The following is an 11,209-nucleotide window of genomic DNA, read 5'->3' as shown; positions in this document are numbered from 1 at the left end:
AACACAGAAAAGTCCCGTCAAATTTCTGATCCACTGTGCAATACCATCTGGAAAACGTTTTATTGGCAATGGCTTCAGTTTTTAGCACGACAATGATCCCAAACACATAGCAAATGCAGTACAAACATAACTGGATAGAAAAACGGTGAAGCATTCATGGATTGGCCTCCCCAGAGCCCAGACCTCATCATTATTGAAGCAGTGTGGGATCATGTGGACAGAGAACAGAACAAAAGGCATCCAACATCCAAAGAAGAGCTTTGAAGAAGCCTGGAAAACTATTCCAGAAAACTATTTAAACAAAATACAGGAAAGCTGCCTAAGAGAGTTCAGGCTGTGTTAAAGAATGAATGTGATCCTTCTAACAAGTTGTTCCCAATTCACACTATTTTCTCCTAGAAAAAATTGTAAATAAAATACTTTATAAAGACGCTGCACTGTCATGGACTGCGAAACCTTGGCGGTCCAAACAATGCAACTCAGTGTGACGTTTAATGTCAAACTGCTCGCAGTCAGATGGTCATACGATGCAACAGATGTGGAAAATTATGCTGTTCCTGGGCAGGTCTGTGTGCGCACAAGGAGGCTGGCCAAGTCTAATTTATACTCGAGTCACCGTCGACACCAACAACTGTCACCGATGAGGGATATCAGTGTGATCGTTATCTGCACAGGAACAGCATAGATATAAAGGATTATGCTCTACAATGTGACCAAGGTAAGAGTCTTTGAACTTGATGAAAAACACTAATATTCATTTAAAAGTTATGTGAAGCCACAAAAAGTGTCTGGATTCAGAAAACAGCTGACATGTTGCTGTCATTGCCATCTGCTTTTGTTCTTTCTGATGATAGAGTATCAGAGCAAACCTGTGGAAATCTTCCATCTTTCATGAGGGAGAAACACCTCCTGTATACCTGACAACAACACACACACACACACACACACACACACACAAAGGTAAACAAACCTCAGCAGGCACCTTGTAAAGCTGTTCAAACAACCCAAACCACTGAAACGCTATAAACGAGCAGGACGCCATGAAGGGACTGACAGAATGATTTACAGGCATTTACATGTTCAGAGACTGTAAACTTCACAGCGGTCTTTTAAATTAATTGTGATTAGTTGTGAAAAGGTCAAAGGTCACCTGAGAGGTAATTCTGTAATCCTCCACATCAAAGGTCTCCATAGATCCTCAAAGCATTCATGGTGTAACTGTGAATCACTGCGTGAGGTGACGTGCAGTATTTCAGTAGGAATAGGGACGCGTCCCCCGTTTGGCGTGCTTGATAACCCACCCGGTAGACATCACACCGTGAAACCTGACAGTCTCATGTAACCTGTTACACATGTTACACCAATCAGAAGTGATTTTTCTGGACTGTTGCATCAGTTGTTTACTGCCGATTTTCCGTCAGGCACCATTAGTTTGTTGCATCATTGCCAATCGCTGTGAATGGATGACGACTTGCCGCAACATCTGCTCCTCCCTTAATCTTTGTTTTAACCTGTTGTTTTTCTTTTTCCTTTAGCTGTTTATTTCAAACCGCTTCAACTACCTTTCACCCATTCGAGAAATTACTTGCGTTAGTTTTGTCAGTGTTCATTTTAAAGGTGGTGCACGCGGGCCCAAAAAGACATCGTGGCATCCAGAGGGAGAGCCTCAGCCTCCACGCCCTCATCTCCACGCTGTGATTGGATGATCCCCGAAGTGTTGGCTCATGTTCCTTCATATGTTTCTTAATCATTTAGAGGTAAACAGGAGACACATGAATGATTCGTGGAGATTTTGGGCACCAGCCGCTTCAGGAAGACATTAATCAGGTGAGCACCTGGTAACTCCTGATCGCTAGATTACAGTAGAAACAGTTTTGCTTAAGTGTCTGCATCCTGTGTTAGCTCATAAGTCTTGGTGGCCATGTTTTCTTCATTGGCTAGCGCTGCAACCTTTATGAGCACTTTTGTTCTGCATGAAATGGAGCTCTGTTCAGCTCAGGCTGCACATTTGCATGCCACATATAGAAATGGTGTGGTGCATGGAAACATGCACAAACCCACACACACAATTCCAGCAGCTGTTTATTGAACGTTTGATAATATTATGCACAGTCTCGTCACAGCTCTGTGGGGGGGTGTAAAAACTTTGTATATGAGGTTGTGAGGCTATTGAGGGTGTCATACTTGAACAGTTAAAGGCAAAAGAGGCTGAGAGGTAAGACGATTTCTGTTCATAACAATATGAATAAAGAGTGAGAGGTGTATCATTACTGAATTAATCAGCTGTAACTCATTCTGTTTATGATATTTCTAACATTAGCCAGCTGTTATTAGTAAAACAAAAATTAAATAAGACTTCAGTTTTACTTGCAGCATCAGGATCTTCACTTGGGTACTGAAGAGTTTTTTTTTAACCCTGTTAAAAAAAAGGTAAAAAAAAAAAAAGATTCAACCAGTTATTCTTCACGTGTTCATTTATCTCTGGCTCAAGTGTCAAAAATACAAAAATAGATGCCATGCTGCTGTAAATGCAAACGCATGTATTGTGACAGTATAACTCCCAATATAGCAACAAAATTAGCCACACATAACTTAAGCTTAAAGAGACACAGTAAAGTGAAATGTTAAAGCAGCAGTAGGATAGCAACAGCTCTATGTCAACTCGCCTCTACCAACCATCACCCTGAAACACTTTAATACTGTGTTACTGCTTGACTCTTGATTCTAACGGGCCTTGCTGGCCTCTTATCTTACAGATCTCTGCACATCTTCTCAATACTTCCCTTTCTGATCTAGTTGAGAGGTCATGGAGGTTTTCTACGTCAATTCGTCTCTGCTCTTCATCTCTCACAGACCGCTCAACTCCACTGCGGTTGAGAAGACAGTGTACGAGTCCTGCAGAAACATGCCTGCCGTACTTATCTGGTATCTGAGCCTGCAGTTCACTAACATGTTCCTAGGCATCCCAGCCAACGTCACGGTGCTGTGGCTCATCCACAAGAACAAACGCGACTCTTCCACCTCTGACATCTTCATCCTTCATCTGGCAGTTCTGGACGTCCTCTTCTGTCTCATCCCTCCCCTGGAGCTCGTAAACCTCGTCTTCCTCACCACGACTACCAGCACCTGGTACGTCCTGCGCTTCTTCTACGGCATGAAAGACTCCTCGCCCCTCTTCCTCTCCTGCATCTGCCTGGACCGCTACATGGCTGTGGTCCACCCCATCATCTTCACTAAGCTCAAGGACCGTCTGCACAGGGCAGTCCTGGCCATAGTGGTCTGGCTGATCATTCTGGTCTACGCGGCTGCCAAATGCGCAGGAAACATCGTTAACTTCGACAAGGTCTTCACGGTGATGATCCTCGGAGCGTTCGCCTTCATGGTGTACTGCAACGTAGCGATCCTCTGGGTGCTGAGGCAGTCGCGGCCTGGCGGAGATGCCATGCATCCCGTGAAGAAGAAAGCCTTCAAGATGGTCCTCATTATCCTGGCCATCATAGTGTTCAACTACTTCCCACCTGTCGCACTCTTCCCGTTCAAAGAGTACTTTCCCCCCGATGTGTTTCGCTGCTATATTCACTACATTGCCTTCGGCTTGATGGACTTCAGCAGCACCATTCAGCCTGTGCTGTATCTGTCCAAGGAGGGGCTGCCATGGAGCATCACCTGCAGCCAGAGGAGCAACACCTAAATCCAGCGGGGCTACATGTATGTTGGATGTATTCGAACAAATGTACTGCTCCTGCTTGATTGCATGTTGAAAATTAGGATTAATGAAACATTTACCAATGAGGTAAAAAGATCTAAGCGCCCTACAAGACCCCAGAATTGTGAAGTTCTTGGTTTAATTAACAAGAAAGGTCAGACCTACAGATAGCTCTGAAATAATACATCTTTAAGGGCTGTAGGAAGTTGTAAAAATCATTGTTATTTTACTAGATATCATAGGATAATTAATAAAGGAATGAGTATCTTAGAGGTTAGTTAGTGACACCCTCAAACAGCAGTTACAGTGGGTGCTGTCAGTAGGTGTGCTGTGACACTTTATGTGATTTCACTCTGCCACTGTAACATTTTCTTTAATTCAATTTTTAAAAGAAAACCATGCACACCTATTGCTTTATATATCTGATTAAATAAACATGCATGCCCTTTTTGTCCTCGCGTGTAGCCATGTCCTCAGTTTGAGTCGCAAACTACAAGGAATCTAATGCACATGAGCGCAGACAACAGAGACTAATTGCATTTAATGCAACGAGGAACACCAGCGATAAAATTTCATGTTTGGAAATCAGGCAAAAACAATCGTGGACAGATATGAGTACACGTTGGTGAGATGAAGTCGCCGCTTCCTTTTGGCAATATTTTACATATTCAAACCTCAGATACCTGCAGTTTGACCGCGATGGGGCAACAGGTCATAAATCCCTTTCATAAAGATGATAAATTTTCACATGCAGCGTCCCTGAAATTCACGGTGCCATGATCTTCCCTTTAAATTCACACAAATACTTGATACTTGTAGCAGCAGTGGAACATTTGATGGTGTTGTGGAAAATCTAACAATAACCTGCAACACACCCAGTGAGCTTGATTTGAAGTGGGTTTAGTAAACACATTGCAATGTGGAGAGAGCATCCCAGTGAAACACTAGGTCCATCTCTGAATTGTGGCCATACCTCCTCCCTCACAGAGCCAATTATGACCTTGTTTTCTGCTTGGCCGTCACCTAAGGATTTACATCCCTGATAAGCAGAAGGAGTCCCACTATCTGTTTAACGTCTCCCATTACAATGGAGTGCTCTTACTATAGTAAAGTGAGAAAGTGATATTACTGTAACTAATGTGATATGATTAAATATGTGATTAATACACGAGAAAAGAAATCTGCCAATACAATGGCTGAAAGGACTTGAACCTAGAAGACAGGGAATGTGTAACCATTTTGCACAGAAGCTATTATCTAATTATTCAAGGCTCCTTATTTTATGATTTTAAAATAAACTTCTTTTTTTTTTTAAATTATCAGTAAAATCTACACTCAGTAACTCTTAGGCGGGTTTTTTTTCTCTAAATGTATTAAAATCCAAAAATGAAGCTCCAATTTTCTCACATTTGTTTCATAGAAATCACTCTAGCTGCGCTTGCAGCCCAGTCTTTATGTTTCTGCATGCATTGCACACCTGGATTCTAGCTCTAGCATACATACCTATCAATGCACGAGACACTTCAGTGAAAGTAAAAGCAGTTCACCTTACCACAATCTGAATACCACACTGTGGTGTGTTTTATTTTCATCGTGCACTGAATGCGTTTGAATGTTTCTGTGTTTTGTGCTTTTTTTTAAACGTATAAGAGCTCAATAAAACATGAAAATCTGTTTTCGTTAATGCATCTCTTTAATTTAGACACAGATCACACAAACAGGCTTTAAGTAGCACACAGGCGGACAAATTTGTTCATATAAACTGATATACAACAAGCAGGTCCCACAACAATCATGAAGATGGGCTTTTACCCAGCCGTAATGTAACTGTTAGCAAGCCTAAGCTAATCCTCTAAAATCAGCATGACTTACAAATCAGTTACAATATTTATAGAAACATTTTTTTAGTGACGTTATTACACAGATACATTCCTCTCAGGTCAAAGGATCATGTGCTAACTCTATAGTTAAAGCTATATACAGCATTAAATTAATCTAATTTGACCACGCTGCTTATTATTAAGCGAATATGCCTGTGAGTGACATAATTATAGTGTTATTCTGGTGCTGCCCCCCTGTGGGCAAATCATGTTAAATTAAAAATTTTAGACAGACTGTTGAATTTAATCTCGTAGCAACGACTTAGTGTCTTAAACAAAGTCAATAATTTGTCTTTCAAAGTAAAGCATTTTTAAAAACAAGTTACCATAATGGTAACATAGAGGTACATAAAAAAACAGTGTGTTATGACAGACAGGGCTACATAGGAAACAGATTTTCTTCCATTTACAATAGATTAATACAGCACAGACTGGACAACAGTGTATTGCACTGAAACACACACACACACACACACACACACACACACACACACACACACACACACACACACACACACACACACACAGTAGTTGCACAAATTAATGTTAACTTCAGTTCCACTTACAGGCTTTTTAGAGCTTTTAACCACAGCTCACAGTACTTGCTGTACTGTGAAGAAACCTTCAGTCTGTTGTTTTCATGCCAGAATTAAATGATAGATTTTTTTCTGCAGATGAGGCTTTAGAGGTTCATACAATGAAGCAGGATTTGGGCTTATCAAGGTAACTTCAGGATTAACCCTGTGTTTTAGCATTAACGGGGTTCATGCTGAAACACGTGGTTAACGGGGGTATATCACTGGGGGTTTATCACTACGGTAACTCCAGAGGGAATAATCTTTCAGATCAAACTCCACTGACCAATCAGCTCTCTGGAAAACCGGATCAACAATCCTGGAAGATCCCTCAGTGCAACGACACTAAGAATGTTTGTAGTTTTTAAAGAGCATCTAAAATCTTTATATTTATGTGACAAGCACCAGTAAGAAATACTATAAGATTATTATATGCACATTTTTTCCTTTATTACAACCATATTATGACAATGTAACAATATTATTGTTTTATAAGCATTCATATATGGTCAACATATATGATCCTAGAGAGGGCGGTGTGTTCAAATCTGCAGGCCGGATAGTTTGGCTTTTATTTTCTATTACATTTTAAGTTTTTTAATTATGATAAGCCAAGTGATGGACTCGTGACCAGCGCCCTTGCAACCCTGAACTGGATTTTGTTTTTTCAATAGATGGAGAATTTATGAGACACTAGCAGTACAGCATTTACATTAGGAGTTTGTGCTTAGTGGTTCTAGACGACTTTGGCACCTGAAGTCACAACTGGCTCTGTTGCTTATGTAAATGCAAGTTTTTTTTCTGCTTTCTGATCAAGTTAGAAATCTGCCACTTACTCAGCCTCCTGTCTCACATCCTTTCACTGGAATTCCCCCTAAGCTGAGATATAAAAGGTGACAGCTCATGCGCCTCATTTACATGTAGTACACTCAAACTCCATCTGCAGAAGTAGGCAGCTAGATGTGTTTAAAAAGCCCTAAAAAAGCTTGTAAGTGTACCATTATCGCATTGACTACAGTCACATACAGCACTCATTGTCAGTTTTTAAATGACTCACCTCCTACACTTTTAATTTCTAAGAGTGTCTGAAAGCATCTCTGAGGCTGCGGGTCGGTCTGAGTTCCTTTCAGCCCGACACGTGTCTCCTTCACTCTGAGCCTCCTGCTCTTTTGTTACGTGCATCTTCAGGTGCTTCTTCAGGGAGGACTGGTCAGTGTAGGTCTTCCCGCACTGACTACAGAGGAAGATCTTCTCCTTGGTGTGGACCAGCTCATGTCTCTTCAGGTGACCGGACCTGCTAAAGCTCTTGCTACAGTATGAGCAGCTGTACTCCTTCTCGCCCGTGTGAGTCCTCTGGTGCAATTTAAGGCTGCTGGCCACTGTAAACTTCTTGCCGCACTCGTTGCAGCTGTACGGTCTTTCCCCCGTGTGCATCCGCATGTGGATGGTGAGGTGGCCCGCCTGGCTGAAGGTCTTCTTGCACAGCTCGCAGCTGTACGGCCTCTCTCCAGTGTGGATCCTGTAATGTGTTTTCAGGTCACCCAGGCCGTTGAACCTCTTACCACACTGGGCGCAGCAATACGGCTTCTCACCGGTGTGGATCCGCTCGTGGATGCGCAGGTTTCCCGCGTTGCTGAATGTTTTGCCACACTCCTGGCAGCCGTATGGCCTCTCCCCGGTGTGGGTCCGCAGGTGGACTTTCAGCTGGTTGTGCTCGTTGAAGCGTTTCCCGCAATGCGAGCAACAATATGGCTTCTCTCCGGTGTGGATGCGTTTGTGTATCCGGAGCTGGCTGGGGTGAGCGTAGGTTTTACTGCACAGATTGCAGCTGTAGGGTCTTTCTCCCGTGTGAGTGCGCTTGTGGGCTTTGAGGAGGTCGGCCCGGCTGAAGCATTTTCCGCAGTAGCTGCAGCTGTGAGCTTTCTCGCCGCTGTGGGTCTTGATGTGGATGTTGAGCGAGGTCGCTCGACTAAACGTTTTGGGACAGGTGGGACAACGCAAAAAGTTGTCACAAACTTCTAAAAACTCCTCTACAGGAACAGCAGGTAAATCGTCTCCTTTAGGGGTCACTGCTTCTGGCTCAGACATATGCCTCCTCCCCGCCGCTGAATCCCCCTCTGCTTCTGGGTAATTTTTTGACGCATACCTCAGTTCATGCTGGTGGAAACTGTCCCCGTTCTGCTCCTTTTCCTCTGTCTTTATGAACTGACCGTCCTGCATGTATTGATCTGAAACAATGGTGACTTTAACATCGCCTTCATCACCACCGTACTCATGCCTGGGCCCCGGGGATGGCTGCTGATGTGCGTATTCTTCACGACTGTCACACCTGACCTCTGTGCTCTCATTTTTTATTGGCTTCATTGTCAAATTCAGAAGCACTGACGCCTGAGAGAGATCAATAGCCTGGCTTTCATCCATATCTGACTTTATGGATATCCCAGTTTCCATACCTGTTGAGTTCACACACAGATGCTGTACTGTGTGGTTAGTCTGCAGAAAAAGGGTTGAAGGTGGCAACTCCCCCCTCATCTTTTCTTTGCTCTTCCGCTTGACACTCTTCTTGTCACTGCTGCATATGGACACCTTGAACATACCATTGGGATGACTCCCCCATTCTGCAGCTGAGAAGTTTTCAGTGGCCTCTTCTTCATGTAGATCTGTGAATTTCAAGAAAAATAATGAGCAAAGCAGCAGCTTTTAACACAGCTAAATGTATGAATAGTATACATTAGTAAGTAGAATTGACCTAACCCCACTGACTGCATGTCTCTGGACTGTGGGAGAACATCAGACTGCACACTGAAAAGCCCCGGCCAGGTGGTCGATTTGAACCCAGGACCTTGCTGTGAGGCAACAGTACTTTCTTGCTATGTTTGCACATGTTTCAATAAATCCCTGCATCTACTTTCAATTTTTTCTGGCAAAAAATATAAATAAATGATAGGTTGCTCAAGACGTTTCCATTGTACTGTATTTTTTGCTGGTTCTATACTAATTAGCATCCATACTATACACAGTATTAATACTACATATTACAGTAGACATAATTGTCCTTTACAGCGTTGGCTATAAATGCATTGTGCGGTGAATTTGCGCATCAAAAATCTATTTTATGCACAAATATATAAATCCAACTGCTTAAACTATTGTTTGTTTGTTTTATTTTATAATTATGGTCATTTTATTTGGGGGAAGGCCTAAACCTCTTAGCACAAAATCTGCTTTTTACCTCATAAACATTTTGACACTGAAACTAATTGCTGTGTTCTTTACTGATAAATAATTGGACAGTTTTGCCAATTATTCAGTCATTCTTTTGGCAACAAACAGTTGAAATAACTTAAGTTTAATATTCATAATTGATAGAGGATTCAGTTTTCTTCTCATATTTTATTTTCTTCTTCCGGCTGCTCCCTGTAGGTGTCACCACAGTTGAACATCTGCTTCCTTGCTGTCCCTAGCATTCTCCTGTGTCACACCAACCCTCTGCCATGTCCTCCTTCACTACATCTACGATTCTCCCCTGAGGTCTTCCTCTTTTCCTCCTGCCTGGCAGCCCCAGCTCTTTATCATCCTTTGTCCAGTATATCCACTATCCCTCATCAAACCATCTCAACCTCACTTGTCTAGCTTTGTCTCCAAACTAAACCTGAGCTTCCAGTCAAAGAAGTAAAGTAATCAGCTGAAGTTGTAGCTGTAAAACATGCACAGCTCCATTATTTGCATGTAAATGTTCATGGGTATAGTGTCACGTGGTTCCCTTGTACATAAGTCTATCTGATGATGGTCCAGGGCATGCTTTAACTAACATGTCATGAGCGACAGCAGGTCACCATACCTCCAGGTGCAGACTCTGTGCTCGTCTGTGCAAAAAGCAGCCGCTTCAGGCCCTCGTTTTCAGACTCGATCCTTTGTATTGTTCCCTGGTACTCGGACAGTGTCCGGTCGACTGAGTCCAGGATGTCGCTCACCGTGGCTTTAAAAATCTCATTCAGTGAAGACTCTAGGAACGTTTTCAGATCCCCGGTCTTGGCCATTGTAGCCTGAGCGGACACAGCTGCACACACTTCACCAGATGTGTGTTTGCGCAAGGTTGAAAGTCTCTGGGTAAAAGTGGGTGTGTGCGACCCTGCTGCCGTGTGCGGAACAAACAAAGCAGAGACGGCGAGGAGAGGACGATTCTGCTTGTAAGACGACTCCCAGGTTTGTAGCGCCCCTGCTGGTGTGGAGGGCAATTGACTGTTTGTGTTTGTACAATAGTGTTAAAGTTTCTTTAACAGCAACAAACGTACTTGTAGGAGCAGTAATAATCCGCATTACCCCAGCGGCAAGGATGTTCACCTAAAATGTTAGGTAATACTAATATTTTGATACCAAAGGCCATCCTGATGCTAATAATGCTAATAAATTTCTAGAGTATAGGTAACAAAGCAGTTCCTGGGGATTCATATTTATATGTTAAATATATAAACCAACTTAACGGTATAAAAACTGTAACAGGGAATAAAAACTTCAGTGAAACATCAGTTATTCGTTAGCAAACTCTTGCTATGAGTTACTGCAGTTAACGTGTTAGCTAACTGCTAACAAAGCTAACAGAGTGCTGATGCTAATAATATTAATGACATTTAGAGACATTTAGAGATAAAAATTGACATGTTATTAATGGCTATCACCGGACATTTTTATGTATATATTTGTAGGACTTTCAATAAAATTCTTCATCTTTACGTTGCAAATTAAATTGAATGAAACTACCATAGATAGTTGCTCACCTCCCATTTTTTCGTATGTGTACAGGAAACAGACTAACTTAAAGAAACATTTTATTTTATGAGCATTTTTCATGACTGACATGGGCAATTTTCACAAATGTAACACATATGTCAAAGTGCAGGCCTGTGCAGTCACAGACAGCTCCTTCATGGTACTGCAGCAAGGTGCCAATAATAACAATTAGATAGTATAGCTAAACATTTACACTTTTCATTCATAAACACAGAATTTGTATACACCCATATGCTCTATGTTTATAATAGATACTT

General features: G+C 42.2%; 2 protein-coding genes across 2 annotated transcripts; one reads left to right on the top strand and one right to left on the bottom strand.

Moving 5' to 3' along the window:
• The first annotated feature begins 2,806 nt into the window (after window positions 1-2,806).
• On the top strand, window positions 2,807-3,776 carry hcar2 (hydroxycarboxylic acid receptor 2-). Its single transcript, XM_084932602.1, has one exon. It carries the CDS (start codon window positions 2,807-2,809, stop codon window positions 3,689-3,691), a length of 885 nt encoding a protein of 294 aa, XP_084788728.1. The 3' UTR covers window positions 3,692-3,776.
• A 1,604-nt stretch (window positions 3,777-5,380) lies between these two features.
• LOC146383813 (uncharacterized) lies at window positions 5,381-10,328 on the bottom strand. Its single transcript, XM_084935276.1, has 2 exons — window positions 10,003-10,328; window positions 5,381-8,821 (listed from the first exon to the last, which is right to left on the bottom strand). Exons 1-2 carry the CDS (start codon window positions 10,199-10,201, stop codon window positions 7,230-7,232), a joined length of 1,791 nt encoding a protein of 596 aa, XP_084791402.1. The 5' UTR covers window positions 10,202-10,328; the 3' UTR covers window positions 5,381-7,229.
• Window positions 10,329-11,209: the final 881 nt, after the last annotated feature.

The sequence above is a fragment of the Perissodus microlepis genome, chromosome 7, assembly GCF_051167445.1.
Source record: "Perissodus microlepis isolate ML-2025 ecotype Zambia chromosome 7, ASM5116744v1, whole genome shotgun sequence".
NCBI lineage: Eukaryota > Metazoa > Chordata > Actinopteri > Cichliformes > Cichlidae > Perissodus > Perissodus microlepis.
This window is presented reverse-complemented; position numbering and strand designations above follow the sequence as displayed.

Bases quoted from the DNA above. Each gene is read 5' to 3' on its own strand.
- LOC146383813 (XM_084935276.1), bottom strand. From the start codon at position 10,201: ATGGCCAAGACCGGGGATCTGAAAACGTTCCTAGAGTCTTCACTGAAT. The intron at 8,822-10,002 runs GTATGGTGACCT...TGAAATTCACAG, and splicing joins CACAGAGTCTGCACCTGGAG to ATCTACATGAAGAAGAGGCC.
- hcar2 (XM_084932602.1), top strand. From the start codon at position 2,807: ATGGAGGTTTTCTACGTCAATTCGTCTCTGCTCTTCATCTCTCACAGA.